This window comes from Bidens hawaiensis, unplaced genomic scaffold, assembly GCF_021521415.1.
Source record: "Bidens hawaiensis isolate Kalapana, Puna unplaced genomic scaffold, B.hawaiensis_p1.1 tig00020159_1, whole genome shotgun sequence".
NCBI classification, from domain to species: domain Eukaryota; kingdom Viridiplantae; phylum Streptophyta; class Magnoliopsida; order Asterales; family Asteraceae; genus Bidens; species Bidens hawaiensis.
Window position 1 is genome coordinate 14,488 of NW_027493071.1, and position 18,827 is coordinate 33,314.

General features: G+C 41.1%; 1 protein-coding gene across 1 annotated transcript; it reads left to right on the forward strand.

Moving 5' to 3' along the window:
- The first annotated feature begins 2,186 nt into the window (after window positions 1–2,186).
- On the forward strand, window positions 2,187–7,678 carry LOC143560035 (protein SCAR3-like). Its single transcript, XM_077048442.1, has 10 exons — window positions 2,187–2,238; window positions 2,297–2,469; window positions 3,241–3,404; window positions 3,488–3,611; window positions 3,711–3,828; window positions 3,908–3,975; window positions 4,075–6,097; window positions 7,004–7,078; window positions 7,209–7,313; window positions 7,609–7,678. Exons 2-10 carry the CDS (start codon window positions 2,315–2,317, stop codon window positions 7,651–7,653), a joined length of 2,877 nt encoding a protein of 958 aa, XP_076904557.1. The 5' UTR covers window positions 2,187–2,238; window positions 2,297–2,314; the 3' UTR covers window positions 7,654–7,678.
- Window positions 7,679–18,827: the final 11,149 nt, after the last annotated feature.

Sequence of the window (18,827 nt, forward strand, 5' to 3'; positions counted from 1 at the left end):
TGCGTGAAGAACAAGAATTCTAAGCGCATCGCGGGAAGAACATACATTCTTAGCGCATTGCGGGAAGAACATGCATTCTTAGCGCGCTGCGAGAAGAGTTCTCTTCACGCATCGCAGGAACAAGATGTCTTCACGCAGGCTTCCATGTAAGGAGTCTGGCGCGTGGAGCTGCAGACATCCTTAGGCGGGAAGAACCAAAGGACAAGCAAAGAGAAGAGGGAAACAAGGCGTAAGGGCGGGACGGCGACAAGAGGGAAAAGAAGGCGGAAAGAGAGAAGGAAGAGGGACGGGACGGCGGAAAGAAAGAGAGAGAAAGAGGCGGGAAGGAAAATATATATTATTATTAAAAGTAAAATATAAGTATAAATATTAAATAATAAAAGAGAGATCGGGTCAGAGAAACGGGTACCTGGGTCGGGTCGGATCGGGGCAGATGTCACAGAAGGTAGCTGGCAGTGGAGTAGCGGCACAGCGGCGCGACAGTGAAGGTCGCCGGTGGTGGAGGTCGGGGAGGAGACGAAGGGGAGATGGCAGGGGAGGAGATGAAGGGAAGGGGAAGGTAGAATTAAAGGGGATAGGGTTTGGAATAAGATAGATGATGCAGAATATGTTAAAAGAGGTTGGTCCATGTCTTCTGGGATAAGAGGGTGCGAAGACGTTTTTTAATGAAATATCTTCAGAAAAACAAACAGTCTTCAAGCCTAAAGGTCTGCGCGTTGTCTGCGTAGCGCAGACATAAGAGGTCAGGAAGATCTTCTGGCAAAAAAAAACACCACCTTAGTCTGCATGGCAAGTTAGATGCTCAAAACACGTCATTAACAGGGGTGAGTGACTCGCGCAACTTTGACAACATGTTGATGTTGCTGCTGAGGCGGCTCGTGCTCATGTTGTTGTTGAGGTAGTTCCCGTTGTGCTTAGTACGGTGCATGCTGTTGAGGAGGCTGCCAAATCACTTCAGGTTCCACAGATAATCGAAGACCCACATAGAAAACCCTGTGATCCCATCTGTATGAATGTCTAAAGTTGTTTTTAAATTTTATTTAACCTCACAAACTTACAAATCCCATTATTCATAAGGTCTTTGAACCATTATTTTCACATAAATAATGAAAATATGAAAAATCTCTAAACTTTGAAGACAAGAACTTCAACGTGAACGCCATAAATACCCTAACCTCACTAAAAACCAGTTCGTGGCCGAAACCAGACACTTAGGTGTCAATGGCGGCACGTGGTAGACATAATCGCAATGTTGTAAAAGTATGTTTACAAAATCGAGTACTCCCCGAATACTCGCTACAAGGTATGTTACCGAGGGGAGTTTCTTTAACTCCGCCTAGTTATTAAGAATCGATCAAAGATGACCAACCTTAGCCATAATCACATTGAGTTGGTGGACTTGAGCCGATTTTGACTTAAAAATAAAACATAATTCTTATTTCTATAATATTAAAGAACAAATATCATTTTTTTAATTAATGATTAGTAATTCTTAGAATAATTTATTGTGTTATAAATATTAGTAAAATAATGATATTTGACATATATATTATATGCAAAAATTAATTTTCTTTATATTTACCATGTCCGAGTACTCTGAGTACACCCAACTCCCTAGTCGACCGCTTAGGATCCGCCTAGCGACTTTTACAAAGGCATGATCGCAGTTTCTAACACGACTATAAACATAAACACAAAAATCGATAAGTTTTGAGTCGATTAACACAACACGTTTGTTAACCTAATTTACCCAAACACAACCCGTTTAATAAATAAGTTAAGCTGCATAACCTGCTAAACAAATGGCTGTAACTTGTTAACTCGTGTAAGAGTATCTAAAAATACATTTTTAATTTTAGAAACAATAAATGCTAAAAGCTTAAAAATATGAATTCCTACATTCTGATATTTAGTTTCCTATCCAACAAACCTATAAGTTATCTCTAAAATCCAAGGGCAAAAGAGTAATTCCCTACGAACCGTCAACACCAAGGTTACCCACCATGGAACCAAACTTTGGCTTGAGGAGTTGGCAACGTCGTCATCGTCTTCATTTGGTCGTATTTTAATACATCCATCTACAAAAATAATAATAATAATAATAATAATAATAATAATACTAACAGTTACAGAGTCCCCACACTCTCTAGCTCACCATCACATTTAAACTACACCCACCCCACACTCTCTCTCATCACATTTATTGTTGCAGCTTTTCCAAATTCTTACTGGTTGTTTGTTACACACACACACTTACTTCATTCCAGAGAGAGAAAGTAATAATAAGAAGAAGAAGAAGAAGAAGAAGAAGAAGATGCCGTTGGTGAGAGTGGAGGTCAGAAATGAGTACGGACTGGGTATGCCGGAGCTATACACCGAAGTCAATAAAGAAGATCCCAAAGCCGTGCTTGACGGTGTTGCCGTTGCCGGTTTCGTTGGGTTATTGCGGCAGTTAGGCGACCTGGCCGAGTAATTATCTTCTTCAATTTCTTATTTTTTTTAGTGTACTGATTTCATGTGGAATTTAGGGGTTAGGGTTTGGGTTTATGTTAATTCACTATTGTTCAGTTATTAGGCCAACTGAATTCGGTTTTCGGTTCGGTTAATCCGTTTAGTTTTTGGTTCGGTTAATTTCGGTTATAACCAAATTAAGCTTGGGCTATAATTTTTGTTTAGAAACACGTGAATGGATGCATAAATACATGAAATTGAGATATAAATACATGAAATGAAGGTAAAAATGCATGAAATAGTGGGTATAAATACATGAAATGGAGGTTAAAAGTCAGAAATTTAGAAATGTGTAAAACTATGAATGGTTCAGTCATTTTTCGGTTAACGGAGGATACAAAAAGACCGATAACCGATATTCGGTTAATTTTGGTTCGGTTTCGTCGGTTATTTTCAGTTAACCGATGGTACAAAAAAACCGATAACTGATTTTCGGTTTGGTTTCATCGGGTTTGAGTCCGGTTATTTTCGGTTAACCGAGGGTACAAAAAAACCGAAAACCAATTTTCGGTCAATTTCGGTTCGGTTTTAGGTTCGGTTATTTTCGGTTAATCGTGGGTACAAAAAAAACCCGCTAACCAAGTTTGGGTAATTCGGTTTCAGTTAATTTCTGTTCAGTTTCGTTGGTTTTCGATTTGGTTCTGGTTAACGGTTTGCTTATTGCTCGCCCCTAATTGTTAATATCTAATTTAGCTTAAAGAAACTGAGATAAAGTTTTTGCATGTATAGATTTGCAGCGGAAGTATTTCATGGATTACAAGAACAACTGCTAATGACATCTTCTAGAAGCCATAAATTGGTAGAAAGAGTACATAATGTTGAGTCTGCACTTCCTCCACTAGAGCAGGCTATTTTGGGGCAAAGAAGTCATTTGCATTTCGCCTACACAGCCGGTAAATAAAACAATTTGCAGTACTTGTTTTGCCGTAGAAACGAAACAGTTTTTAGGTTAAGTTTTCGATTATATTCCTTGCAGGTTCTAAATGGCATACTATACTCAGAATCGAACAAAACCATTTCATATATAGTGACTTGCCGTATTGTATTATGGACTCATATGAAAATTGTTATGATCCGCCACGCCTGCATAATCTTGACAAGTATGAATATTTGAATATCCTGTTTGATATATTATTATAGTTTATGAGATTGGTAGGCTGTAGGCATGTTGAGTGTTGACCAACATGGTTGACTTTCAGATTTGACACCGGGGGACCGGGATCTTGCTTTAGAAGATACTCTGATCCAACTTATTTTAAAAGATCTTCAGTTGGACCTTATGAAGCACATCTTCAAACTGTCCCACGAGAAAAGAAGGTTTGTGTTTACAAGTTTAATCAATATCATATATTAATTAAGTATTTGGTATCTTACAAATTATGTTTACTTTATGCAGAAAAAGAGATCTTCATTGAGGCATAGAGACGTGACACGTGGCGCTCCAGTAATCATGCATGATGAAAGGTATGATGCTGGTAAACAGTTAAATCGTATGTGTAATTGTTAATGCAGTAAAGCCTTGGTGAATATATAATAATATATAATACAAGTTTTCGTATGCAGAACGAATTTTGGCTCCTCGGATATCAAAGAGATAGCTCCACCTTGTCAAGACCTCTCCACAATTCAACCTGAAGTTGATCATTTGACTTCTGTTGACTCAAGAAACGAGTCAACACAATCTGAAGACAACAATGTTAAGGAACTCTCTTTTGTTTCACATGTGAACCAAGATTCTTATCTTGATTCGGCTTCCCTCGATGAAAATGTCGACAATATTTATTTAGCAGAGGATAGCCGGTCAAAGTCAAATTACATTACCTGGGATGAAAAGCTAGAAAACATAGATTCTACACGCCGACCGAATGAACCTATAGAGATACCGTGTACAACTGAGAAGATGGATACTGAAGTGATGGAAGATTTGAACTCAAGAAATGTTGACCATATTGACTTCGATTTTCATGACGAACAACCTCGTCCAACACCAGTTGTTAGCAGGGGCCAGCATGATGAGGTTGAAAGTGAAGCAGATTCTTACATGGATGCGCTTAATACCGTTGAATCAGAATCTGAAAATGATTTAAATTGCCATACAAAGAGAGAACTGAAGCACAACTCAAATGTGAACAACAAAGACGTGGTGAATGAGATTAATAAAGAAATTCATCTAGACGACAATTCAATGAATCCCAATGCCTTGAGCCCTAAGTCATCCCCTGAATCACATATGGAAGCTAACGGTTCCTCTAATATTGAGAATCATGAGGATGCTACGAAGTCGGATTTGATAGGAACTACTCAAGTTGCATGCGCATCTTCAACTTCTTTAACTACACCTGAAAAGTTAGAATCTAAAGAAGTTGAAACAAATGATACAAATTCAGAGGCTGTTGCCAGCGCTTATGAGTCTCCGAACCCATCATGGTCAACTTCTGGTGGTCAAAGTAAAGTCAGCAATCTAGTTATGTTCTGGACAAATGGCGGTCTGTTGGGATTAGAGCCTTCCAAACCTCCTGATTTTGGTTTGCCAGCTGTCGCTGGACCAGATCATGTGGAAGAAACTAAGACCAATGAGAAACAGGCAGTACAACATCCAGGTCAGCCAAATCCCGTCAATGATGTCAAATCTGAAGCATCTGTAGCTCAAGACCGTGATGGTAATGCTTCCAGTGAAACAACACCTGGAACTGAATTGGTAGTTCCTAAAGATGATTCTGTTAATTCATCTAGGACGTTTGAATTTAGGAATAGACTATTAGAGAATGGTTTTAGGAAACAAATATCGCTTGTTGGGGACGAAAGGCTTGCCAGCTCGGTGAAAAGCGAAGTGCCCGCGAGTACAGGAATCCAAAAACGGTATCCAACTGTTACCGGGATACCTTTCATTTCACCTTCTTCTCCACCTCTTGAACATATGAAGATTTCATTCCAGCCTATTGGTGGATTCGAGACTTCTAAACTGAAACTGACGTTTCCTGATGGAAATAATAGTAACGGTGAAAGTAATGGACTTATGTTTCCTTTATTTCAGTTGGTGCCGGAGCATGCAATGCTAGATGAGTTTGCATCAGACTCTGATGACGACGACGACACGTTTTGTAGATCATCGCCATATGCATCAGATGACTGTCATAGTAATGCTTCGGAATCAAATTCTGAGCAGTGGGATTGCAGTTATTCTTCCAGAATCAAGGATCATGAAGTAGATGATGCTGAGTCTGTCTCAAGCCCTTTTGTGAACGGAATCAGATTCCAACAAGGATTTCCTGACCATAAAAACTATGGATATCAAAGTTCATATACCGAGGATGGCGTGCAATCTTCTCAGCATGGTCTTTTATTCGATATTCCTGACTTTGATTCCATGAAAGCTTCACTAACTAATGACCTCGAGGGGCCCACACAATCTGCGCCGCCGCTGCAGCCAGTTGAATGGCGGGGTGTTAAGTCAAGTCCAAGTGCGACAATGGAGAAAGAAGACGGTCTCTTGGAGGCTTTGACTTATGGATTGAATCTGACACCTCCAGCTCCAACAAAACAGGATATTGTTGTTGAAACAGACAGGATTATGGTTAAGGACAAGGTAAGCTTTGTTGTCTTCCATGTTTCTATACAATATATCAATCAATCATGCCCAGTAAAATCCCACCGACAGCAAAGCTATAAGTAGGGTCTGGGGAGGGTGGGATGTAGGCACACCGTACCTCTATCCAAAGGAATAAAGAGGTGGCTTCCAGAGAGACCCTCGGCTCTAAGAACATGCGTATGAAGCAAAATAAAGGAAAATAAAGCAAAATAAAGGAAATCAAATTTTAACAGTTATATAAAAACTACTACTAATTATAATAATATTAATATTAATATTAATATTATTATATAATATTAATAATAAGATCACAGTTTAACAGCTATATAAAAGCTAATAATAATAATAATAATAATAATAATAATAATAATAATAATAATAATATATGCAAGGGAAATACCATTATGGTATGTGGACTAAATAAGTTAAGTCTAAGCCCTAAGGTATTCAATTCTCTCTAAAAATCCTTAACTTTAATTCTACTTCTCCACGAATTCCTATCCTCAACCATGTCCTCGGAGAGGTTTAGGTCTATCAAATCATGCCTAATCCTCTCATCCCAAGTCAATTTCGGTCGTCCTCTACCCCTCCTCCCCTCTATAGTAATGTTTTCTACGGATCTAACAGGATTCGTCGTCTGTCTTCTCTTTACATGTCCAAACCATCTCAATCTCCACTCTCTTATCTTGTCTGCTATGTTCGCCACCCCTAATCTCTCGCGAAACACAACGTTTCTTATTCGGTCTAGCCTTGTGTGCCCACACATCCAACGTAGCATTCTCATTTCTGCTACCTCCATCTTCCGCACTTGTGCCTTTTTGATGGCCCAACAATCTGTTCCATATAGCATGGCAGTTTCTATACAATATGTGACATGCAAATAAAACAAATCTACATGTTCAGAATGGATCTAGTCGCACCGGTAATGGAAAAGTGGGAGAAGAAAAAGATGATTTTCTACAGCAGATTAGAAGAAAAGTGAGTAACCTCTTGATTTTGATTTTTCTATCGCTTGTTTACTTGATATCACTAATTTATCTTCGATTTACACATACTGTATCTACAACATTTGGTTAACTTATTAGTTAATAATTTTAATGACATGCAGTCGCGCAATCTAAGACCTATTTCACAAGCTCAGCCAACTACGCCAGCTGGCCAAACGAGTGTTAAAGTCACCGCAATTCTCGAGAAGGCAAGCTCAATCCGCCAGGTTTCTCTCTCTTCTCTTTTGGTCTGGGTAATGGGTCAAAGGGGTTTGGTGTTAAACGGGTCATTTTGTTTAGTATGGGTCGAATTTCTTGTCCCATTTGTTATTTTCCTATAAAGAGTCAATTCTTATGTTTTTTTTTAACATTGTGACAATTATAACATTGTGACAATTATAATCTGAATCTTTGAATAAAACAATTTATGAAGTTGCAACATTTATTTGAGATGAAACACAACGCAATTGTGTTGTTTACTGTTTATCTTGTTGGATCCTTATGTTTTTTTTAAAATATTAGGTTGTAGGAAGTGATGATGGAGAAGATAACTGGAGTGACACTTAAATAGACATAAATGTCAACTTCAGAATGATCTTGCAGTTCTACAGTTATTTATATGTTATTTCCATGTAATTACTTTATATTCTTGTTTTTTCTTTTTTATTTTTTGTTTTCATGAACTGTCTCATCTTAAATGTTTTCCCTTTGCAGAAAACTTACTCTTGTACAGTTGTACCTAGAGGTGTCAGGACGGGTCACGAGGGCTTCGGGCGGGTTGACTTGTAACCTTTTTGTATGGGCGACAGGCCGGTCCATCAACAAGGCAACACATGTGTGTTAGTGTGCACTCTTTTTAGTTTTGTTAATATGTAATGTAATAAATATTATGATTAAACTAGCTTTATTTCTAAAATAATAATATATTTTCTTCTCAATAAAACAATTTAGGACGTTGTCACTTTAATGCTGTATTTGTAGTTCATTCTTTTAGACTTTACATCTGCACAGATCTGTTGCCATATAAAATCATGAAACTATAAATGGTTGAAATGTGGTTTCTATGGCGGTGCGCCGTGGGGATGTTAAAAGGGGGGCCAAAGCCATGTCACCATAATAGCGCCTGTTAAACCACAAGAGAGGCGCCTTCAATTTATCACCTTTCTCGTTAACTTGCTAATGCCCTTTTGGTTAAAATTAAGTGGGGTCCACCCGCTAACAACCTATCAAAATTTTTTTTTGGTTTCTTTATTTTCTCCACCTTATAACTAGCTAGTTAACCCACAACGCCCTCGTTAATAGACGGACTAGTTAAAACCCCACTTCTACGTGACAATAACATGAGTTAGCTTAGAACACATAGCCCAAAAGCACTAATTTATTTATTATAGTTGATTTACTTATATAAATTAAATGTAATGAAATTGGGGTAAGTTCACAAATATGATGACTAATTTAAAGAAATAAAATATTCAGTTTAAAATAATAAATAATTAGTGATAAAAACTACATATTCCTTGTAAAAACAATTTATTTTTGACAAAACTGATGTTATACATCCAAAGAAGCGCAAAAATATGGCCGCATGACGTCAAAAAATCGTTCTAGAGAATCTGATATTTGAGGCACTTTTTGCATCAACATCACAAACGTTGCCCTTTCCAATTTACTTTTAGAACGTGTCGGCCTTTAAAATGGCAAAAATAAAGTTGCTTTCCTACCATTCCCACCCGAAACATATATTGTGTTGATTATTTTCATAAACTGACTATTTACCTTTTCGTTTCTATATGTATTATGAGTTTGTAATATGTTAGAAAAAAGTTATTTGTCGAGAAATTGGTCTGGTGGTAAAAGACCTGCCCTTCTAATGTGGAGATGCATGTTCAAAGGACATCTGGGGGGTGAAGCGACGAATTAGAGCTTTAATCCCGGGTTTGAACCCGACAAGGGGCGAGGGTTTACGGATTCTATCTGGTTTCCGCACATCAGAGGGTACGGTCTCACCGATCAAGGAGTCGACCTCGACATAGCCTCGAAAGAGTAGATTTACACGTGAGATTCTCTACCGTTCAAAAAAATAAAGAAGAAAAGTTATCTTATAATCATTAAAAAGGCGTGAGTTTGATATTTACTTTTACTCATGTGTCAATATGGGCCGATTTAAAGGGAGTCTTTTTTTTTTCTCTAAAGAGTTTCAAACCGATTTAGAGGGAGGGCGTTTTTTTTATTCTTTTCGAAAGAGTTTCAAGCTACAAGCTATTTAAACAACGTTCGATTGATTAGCATGTTAATTAACAATTTTAATGGCATGTAGTCACGAAGTCTACATGGGTCTAGTGGTAAAAGACCTGCCCTTCTAGTGGTAAAAGACCTGCCATTCTAATGTGGAGATGCATGTTCAAAGGACATCTGGGGGGTGAAGCGACGAATCAGAGCTTTAATCCCAGGGTTGAACCCGACAAAGGGCGAGGGTTTACGGATTCTATCTGGTTCTCGCACATCAGAGGGTACGGTCTCACCGATCGAGGAGTCGACCTCGACATAGCCTCGAAAGAGTAGATTTACACGTGAGATTCTCTACCGTTCAAAAAAATAAAGAAGAAAAGTTATCTTATAATCATTAAAAAGGCGTGAGTTTGATATTTACTTTACTCATGTGTCAATATGGGCCGATTTAAAGGGAGTCTTTTTTTTTCTCTAAAGAGTTTCAAACCGATTTAGAGGGAGTGTGTTTTTTTTTATTCTTTTCGAAAGAGTTTCAAGCTACAAGCTATTTAAACAACGTTCGATTGATTAGCGTGTTAATTAACAATTTTAATGGCACTCTCTCTCCTATGGGTTAGGTTTAAAGGGGTTACTTTTTACTTTTTTTTTAGTATTGGACAAGGTTTGGGTTAATCAACACACTTTCTTTGTTTAACATATCTTATTATTTTTCTAGTCAAGAATTATCCTCTAAACATTATGATTACAAATACAAATAAGGGTGATGGTTAAGCCTTGAGATCTTATGAACTCAGGTTTCAGGCGTTCTTCCACAATGATAAATTTTCTTATTAATGTTGTTTCTGGATGAATAAAACTTGAAATGTCAAAATAAATATGGACAGTTGACGTCCGTATAAGAATGTCTCACTCAAGAATATCTCAGCCAGACGTTAGGATAGGAAAAGGCCAAAAGTTGATTTTGTGGTAGGAAAAGGCAATAATTTGTTTTTTTAAAAAGTGCTTTGCTTAGCTTATTCAGGTAAAATGATCAAAAAGGGCATTCTTATATATGAATACAAAGGGAAGGGTGGGAAGATTTGTAATTTGGTATTTTAAACGCCAAAAGTAGAACAAGAAATCAGGATTTTTGACTTTTCTAAAACAACTTTTTAGCCCATGTCAAGAAGCCAAAACAAAAAGAACTTATCTGTGACACCCGGTAAATTCCCAATCCCTTAAACCAAGTAATCAACCTAAATATTAGGTAATTATGTTATATGCGCCTTGCGCGAGCGCGCTATGTTAGAATCAGCGCGTGCATTTGTTATGTGCGCCCGGCGCGAGCGCGCCATGTTAGTCAGCGCGTGCATTTGTTATGTGCGCCCTGCGCGAGCGCGCCATATTAGAGTCAGCGCGTGCATTTGTTATGTGCGACCTGCGCGAGCGCGCCATGTTAAGAACCAGCGTGGGCATATGTTATATGCGCCATGCGCGAATGTTTTGGCTTTATGTTTTCATGTACCTTAACGTTATGTTGTCTAATGGGTTGACCATCCCGCATGATGCTAAGGCGGGTGCATCCTAAATCGTTTATGCGCGTGCGGAAGGGAACTAACCTCCCCGCATGGCGGGAACATTGAGAGCTAGTTTGTCTGAAGCTCCAAGATGGAATTGACTTCAACATAACTGATCACTATGTTGAAATACCAAGACCACCTGGAGAATCTACAAATGAAACTCAATGTCCCTAACTGCGAGAAGGTTACGTGCCTACCCGCAGCAAAGAAATGTCCTTCACGCAGAAAGCTATGCGCACAAAGTGATACGCACAGAACACTTAGTCTATTCTCCAGACGTAAGGAGATTACTCCCGCCCAAAAGGAAACAATAGCGTGTTTCAGAGATTTTCCACTTTTTACTGTACACTGACAAAAGTACCTGAAAAAGCACACTGTAACATGAAAAGTCAACTGTCAGCCACCCTATTCTCACCAACCCCAGACCTGCATGTCCTGACCAAATCAAATCAAAATCTTTTATCCACTACTCCACTCTTAAATAAATAATAATAATTTCCATACTTTATCATCATTACACCTAGATATGAAAAGATTACAATCCCCTAAAGCAAGGGATTGTGTTCCCTTGAGTTTGACTATAAATATGTAACCTAAGTTATCACCCAAACACACTTCAAACTTCTCTCTTAAGAACTGCAAACTTGCACTAATCATCTCCCAAGCATCCGTTGTTTTCACTTCCGATCCTGTTACTAGGTAAGCCGAGAATATAACCTTGAGATCTACCTTCCAACCCTTATATTCTCCTATTTCTTGATCTTAATATATATACTTCTTAATCGTATTCTAGACCTTCAATTCAAAGGCCAACACCAAGAAAACCCGAATCTCGATTAATCCCTTAACAAGAACCACAGGTGAGTCTCACAGCCCCTATTTTCACTGTTTTCACTATTTTTAAACTGTTTTCGGGGCGAGGGACACGTACTTAAATTACGATTTATCATGTTATACTTACAAGTTATGCAAACGATTGTGTTTAAACTATGTTTCATGATGAGCAATGCAAACGGTTATCTATGGTTTACGATGTATGTGCGCCAGAATTCGAGTAAGTGATCACTTTACCATTGGAACTCTAAGGGTAGGGACTGCTGGTTTGATCCGCCCACTCGTAGGGGTCGCACCTCTTACACAGACGAGTGCCTAGTATGGTCATGGGGCAGTACTATGGGTTTGAGCCCGCTTGTAGAGGTCGCTCCTCTTACGCAGACGAGCGCCTTGTTTTCCGGCTCAACGTCCGCGCGTAACCCGCGGGACGGTATTACAGTATTATTCGCTCGTAGTGGCAGCGCCACTTACACAGACGAGCACGGCTTTTCAGAAATGTCCACGCGCAACCCGCGGGACGGTATTACTTATTTCGCTCGTAGTGGCAGCGCCACTTACACAGACGAGCACAGTTCCCAGAAATGTTCGCGCGTAACCCGCGGAACGATTTTATCAGAATGTGTTGATAGAACTATGTTTTACCAAGCATGTGTTTTAATGATGCTATCAGAATTATGTTTCAGAATGATTTTTATCAAGATTATGATGCAATACGATTTATCAAGTTACTAAAACTTGTGAACTCACTCAGTTTATACTGATTCAAATGTTTTACGTGTCTTTCAGGAGATAACTAGGTAGCGCATGGAGTCACACTTAGAGCACCTCACGCTGAACATCTAAAACTAGCTTTTTGGAAGATTTTAGTTCTATCCCTTCGATGCGCGTGGTTGTTCCCGCCGCGCAAGGGGATATGGCGTGGAAATCTTCAGCAGTTTTTATACTTGGATGTTTTTATGTAATGTAATGTATTTGTATTAAACTTTTCATGCGCAATGAAAATCTTACCTTGAATGTTTGCAATGGCCCGTGCTTAATTATCAATCCCCACTCGCGCGCGCCCGGCTGTTTCCGCCGCTCAGGGCCGGGTGTGACAGATTGGTATCAGAGCACTGGTTATAGCGAACTAGGAAAAGAAGTTTTAACCTAGACTATAACCGTTGGGGAATCGCATGAAATTTTTTTTTCAAAGAAAATATTTTCAAAAGAAACTATACACACACTTAGGAACACGGGTCACACAGTGTCTAGTGAATAAAGATAAAGAACATTATGTGCTCAGAGTACATGCGCTAAGTTTAATATATTTTCACTCTTTTAAAGCGAGAATGCCTCCAACCAGAGCCAAGGGAATTACCATGACACCCGAGGAACTCGCGGAAATAATCGCGCAGGCGATTGCGACACATGAGGCCAGCAAGGCCGAATCAAGTCAGGGTCGTCAGAACGAGACCCCAGAACCCGATTCAGGAGCCTTGGACAAAGGGTGCTCCTATAAGACATTTATGGCCTGTAGGCCTTGGCCATTCAAGGGTACCGAAGGGGCCATTGGGCTCTACAACTGGATTGACAAGATGGAGACAGTTCTCTCCATTAGCAGATGTAGTGAGAACCAGAAGGTCCTTTACGCGACCTGCATGTTCCAAGAAGCAGCTTCGTCTTGGTGGAAGCTTCAAGTGAAGACTTTGGGGAGAGAAATTGCTCTTCACAAGACCTGGGAAGAACTGAAGGAAATGATGATGAGAAAGTTCTGCTCTCGCGCAGAAATCCAGAGTCTGCAGCAGGAATTCTGGAACCACACCATGGTAGGAACGGATATCGACGCCTACAACAACCGGTTCAACGAGCTTTGCCAGTTGGTACCAGACATGGCAAACACGGAGGAAAAGAAGATCGAGAGGTATATTTTTGGGTTACCTCCTGTTGTTAGGGTTCCGCTCAACGCCGCAGCGCCTCCAACCTTTGATGAGGCGGTAGCGCGGGCCATCACCCTTACGAGGGATACGGTCCGTGCGGGTATGTTGACTACGCGCGAAAACGAGCAGCGAACCTCTGACTCCAAGAGGAAATGGAACTCTCACCACCGAGGGTCAGACTCCAAGCAGCCACCGTTCAAGAAGCAGGAAAGCGCAAGGGTTTACGCGATCCAAGCCGCGGAGCCATCAAGGAAAGGATACAGCGGGCCTTACCCATGGTGCAACAAATGCAAGTTTCACCACGAGGGTGAATGCGCGAGCGTCTCGTGCGCCAAATGTAACAGGCCAGGGCACAAGACGATGAATTGCCGTGCTAAAGAAGCTGGAGCCAGTGACAACTGCTACGCATGCGGAAAGCCAGGGCATTTCAGTCGGGATTGCCCGCAAAGGGGAAACCAAGCTCGCGGGAGAGCTTTTGTGATCGGCGCGGGTGAAGCTAAAGAAGAGCCGAATGTGGTAACCGGTACGTTTTTGCTTAACGGCCATTTTGCATCTGTCTTATTTGATACTGGCGCTGACCTAAGTTTTATATCTGTTGAGTTTAAAAACTCCCTAGGCTTAGCAACCAGTAGGCTAGACACGCCTTATACTATAGAACTAGCCAATGGAAGGCAGTTATGCGCGAACGAAAGAACTGAACAATGTGTTATAGTCATGGGAGGTCACGGGTTCAATATTAACTTGTTACCAATAGACTTGGGAAGTTTTGACATTGTGGTAGGTATGGATTGGTTAGTCGAAAACCGCGCGGAAGTTATTTGCCATGAGAAGCAGGTTCGGATCCCACTGTTGAACGGAGAAACCTTGGTAATTCAAGGGGAAAGAAGGGGAGTTGCGACGAAACTGATTTCGTGCCTAAAGGCGCGCAAGTGCCTAAGGAAAGGGTGCTACGCCTTCCTGGCGCATGTCATAGAGAAGAAAGGAGATGAGCGAAGAATTGAAGACTTACCAGTAGTGCGCGAATTTCCAGAAGTTTTTCCTGAAGATTTGCCCGGATTACCGCCGCCGCGACAAGTCGAATTTCGTATTGATTTAGTCCCAGGAGCTGCGCCAGTAGCTCGAGCGCCTTATCGATTAGCTCCATCTGAGATGCAAGAGCTATCCAATCAGTTACAGGAACTATTGGATAAGGGTTTCATACGCCCAAGCTTTTCACCTTGGGGAGCTCCAGTACTGTTTGTTAAGAAGAAGGATGGTTCCTTCCGGATGTGTATTGACTACAGGGAGCTGAACAAGCTGACAGTCAAGAATCGGTACCCCTTACCGAGGATTGACGACTTATTTGACCAGTTACAGGGATCCAGTTATTATTCGAAGATAGATCTACGGTCAGGATACCACCAACTTAGGGTCCATGAGGAAGATGTGCCGAAAACAGCCTTCCGAACTAGATACGGCCATTATGAGTTCTTAGTGATGCCTTTCGGGCTAACTAATGCGCCGGCTGTGTTCATGGATCTGATGAACCGCGTGTGCAAACCATACTTGGACAAGTTTGTGATTGTGTTTATAGATGATATTCTGATTTACTCTCGGACCAAGGCCGAGCATGAGCAACACCTGAGATTGATTTTGGAATTGTTGAGGAAAGAAAAGTTGTATGCAAAGTTTTCCAAATGTGAGTTTTGGCTTAGAGAAGTTCACTTTCTCGGTCACGTTGTAAACGAGAAAGGAATACACGTTGATCCTTCCAAAGTCAAGGCCATCGAAAACTGGGAAGCGCCAAAAACCCCAACTGAGGTGAGGCAATTCCTAGGACTAGCTGGCTACTATCGACGCTTCATTGAGAACTTCTCCAAGATAGCTCTACCACTGACCGCGCTAACTCAGAAAGACAAGAAGTTTGTTTGGGGCGAAAATCAGGAAACAACATTTCAAATGTTAAAACAGAAGTTATGTAGTGCGCCAATTCTGTCTCTGCCCGAAGGGACGGATGACATCGTCGTTTACTGCGACGCTTCACATCAGGGACTCGGATGTGTCCTTATGCAGCGAGACAAAGTCATAGCGTATGCCTCGCGCCAACTCAAGGCCAATGAAAAGAACTACACAACGCATGATCTGGAACTTGGAGCGGTTGTCTTCGCGCTAAAGATTTGGCGCCATTACCTCTATGGTACAAAGTGTATAATCTTTACGGATCACAAGAGCCTTCAACATATATTTGATCAAAAGGATTTAAACATGAGGCAACGAAGATGGGTGGAGTTGTTGAATGATTATGATTGTGAAATTAAGTACCACCCTGGAAAGGCGAATGTAGTAGCAGACGCGCTAAGTAGGAAGGAGCAAATAAAAACGCTACGAGTCAAGGCTCTAAGGTTGACCATTCACACAGATCTCTCTACCCGCATCCGAGACGCTCAGCAAGAAGCCTTGAAACCAGAGTTTGTTAAAAACGAATCCCTTGGGGGTATGATTAAGGATTTGGAGCTCAAAGAGAACGACACTCAATATTTTGCTAACCGTATATGGGTCCCTCTCAAGGGAGGATTACGCGAGCAAGTACTAAACGAAGCTCACAAGACACGGTATTCCGTACATCCTGGCGCAGACAAGATGTACCAAGATGTTAAAACGCTGTATTGGTGGCCCAATCTTAAAGGCGCCATCGCGACGTATGTCAGTAAGTGCCTGACGTGTTCGAAGGTAAAGGCTGAATACCAGAAGCCGTCAGGGTTGCTTCAACAGCCAGAAATTCCCATGTGGAAGTGGGAACAAATCTCTATGGACTTCATCACCAAACTGCCAAGAACACCTGGGGGTTACGACACGATCTGGGTTATTGTGGATCGGCTAACTAAGTCAGCGCACTTCCTGCCGATCAAGGAAACCGATAAGATGGAAAAGTTAGCCCGATTGTATATTCGAGAAGTAGTTTCAAAACATGGAGTCCCAGTGTCCATCATTTCTGATAGAGATAGTCGGTTCACCTCAAGATTTTGGAGATCGTTACAAGGGGCTTTAGGTACTCGTCTTGATATGAGTACAGCTTATCATCCTCAAACGGATGGGCAAAGCGAGCGAACAATCCAGACATTGGAAGATATGCTACGCGCGTGCGCGATCGATTTCGGAGGTAGCTGGGATACTCATCTCCCATTGGTTGAATTTTCTTACAACAACAGTTATCACACAAGCCTCAAGGCTGCGCCGTTTGAAGCTTTGTATGGGCGCAAGTGTAGATCCCCACTGTGCTGGGCTGAAGTGGGTGACAAGCAAATGACTGGTCCAGAATTGATGCAAGAAACAACAGACAAGATTTTTCAGATACAGGATAGCCTTAAGACAGCGCGCGACAGACAGAAGAGCTACGCAGATGTGCGAAGAAAACCGTTGGAGTTTCAAGTAGGGGATAGAGTACTTTTGAAAGTCTCTCCATGGAAAGGAGTCCCCCGTTTCGGCAAGCGAGGAAAGTTGAATCCGCGCAACATTGGACCATTTGAGATCCTGGAAAGGATCGGTCCGGTTGCTTATAAACTCCGTTTACCCGCCGAACTCAGTGGAGTTCATGATACGTTTCATGTGTCCAACCTCAAAAAGTGCTTATCTGACGAAACGTTGATTTTGCCGTTGGAAGAGATTCACATCGACAAACAGCTGCACTTCGTAGAAGAACCTATAGCAGTAACCGATTGGAAAGAACAAAAGTTACGCAGAAGCAAAATCAAGTTAGTAAAGGTTCAATGGAAATCAAGGCGTGGGCCTGAATTCACATGGGAAAGAGAAGATCAAATACGCAAGAAATACCCACACCTCTTTCAGAGCATGGCTTCTGCCAGCAACGTCTCCTAAATTTCGGGACGAAATTCGCTTAACAGGGGGAGAATGTGACACCCGGTAAATTCCCAATCCCTTAAACCAAGTAATCAACCTAAATATTAGGTAATTATGTTATATGCGCCTTGCGCGAGCGCGCTATGTTAGAATCAGCGCGTGCATTTGTTATGTGCGCCCGGCGCGAGCGCGCCATGTTAGTCAGCGCGTGCATTTGTTATGTGCGCCCTGCGCGAGCGCGCCATATTAGAGTCAGCGCGTGCATTTGTTATGTGCGACCTGCGCGAGCGCGCCATGTTAAGAACCAGCGTGGGCATATGTTATATGCGCCATGCGCGAATGTTTTGGCTTTATGTTTTCATGTACCTTAACGTTATGTTGTCTAATGGGTTGACCATCCCGCATGATGCTAAGGCGGGTGCATCCTAAATCGTTTATGCGCGTGCGGAAGGGAACTAACCTCCCCGCATGGCGGGAACATTGAGAGCTAGTTTGTCTGAAGCTCCAAGATGGAATTGACTTCAACATAACTGATCACTATGTTGAAATACCAAGACCACCTGGAGAATCTACAAATGAAACTCAATGTCCCTAACTGCGAGAAGGTTACGTGCCTACCCGCAGCAAAGAAATGTCCTTCACGCAGAAAGCTATGCGCACAAAGTGATACGCACAGAACACTTAGTCTATTCTCCAGACGTAAGGAGATTACTCCCGCCCAAAAGGAAACAATAGCGTGTTTCAGAGATTTTCCACTTTTTACTGTACACTGACAAAAGTACCTGAAAAAGCACACTGTAACATGAAAAGTCAACTGTCAGCCACCCTATTCTCACCAACCCCAGACCTGCATGTCCTGACCAAATCAAATCAAAATCTTTTATCCACTACTCCACTCTTAAATAAATAATAATAATTTCCATACTTTATCATCATTACACCTAGATATGAAAAGATTACAATCCCCTAAAGCAAGGGATTGTGTTCCCTTGAGTTTGACTATAAATATGTAACCTAAGTTATCACCCAAACACACTTCAAACTTCTCTCTTAAGAACTGCAAACTTGCACTAATCATCTCCCAAGCATCCGTTGTTTTCACTTCCGATCCTGTTACTAGGTAAGCCGAGAATATAACCTTGAGATCTACCTTCCAACCCTTATATTCTCCTATTTCTTGATCTTAATATATATACTTCTTAATCGTATTCTAGACCTTCAATTCAAAGGCCAACACCAAGAAAACCCGAATCTCGATTAATCCCTTAACAAGAACCACAGGTGAGTCTCACAGCCCCTATTTTCACTGTTTTCACTATTTTTAAACTGTTTTCGGGGCGAGGGACACGTACTTAAATTACGATTT

What these genes read in the sequence shown, in the direction of transcription:
- LOC143560035 (XM_077048442.1), top strand. Translation starts at nt 2,315, where the DNA reads ATGCCGTTGGTGAGAGTGGAGGTCAGAAATGAGTACGGACTGGGTATG. An exon ending in CTGTCCCACGAGAAAAGAAG is followed by an intron (nt 3,829 to 3,907) that starts GTTTGTGTTTAC and finishes TACTTTATGCAG; the next exon opens with AAAAAGAGATCTTCATTGAG. An exon ending in AGGCAAGCTCAATCCGCCAG is followed by an intron (nt 7,314 to 7,608) that starts GTTTCTCTCTCT and finishes TTAAAATATTAG; the next exon opens with GTTGTAGGAAGTGATGATGG.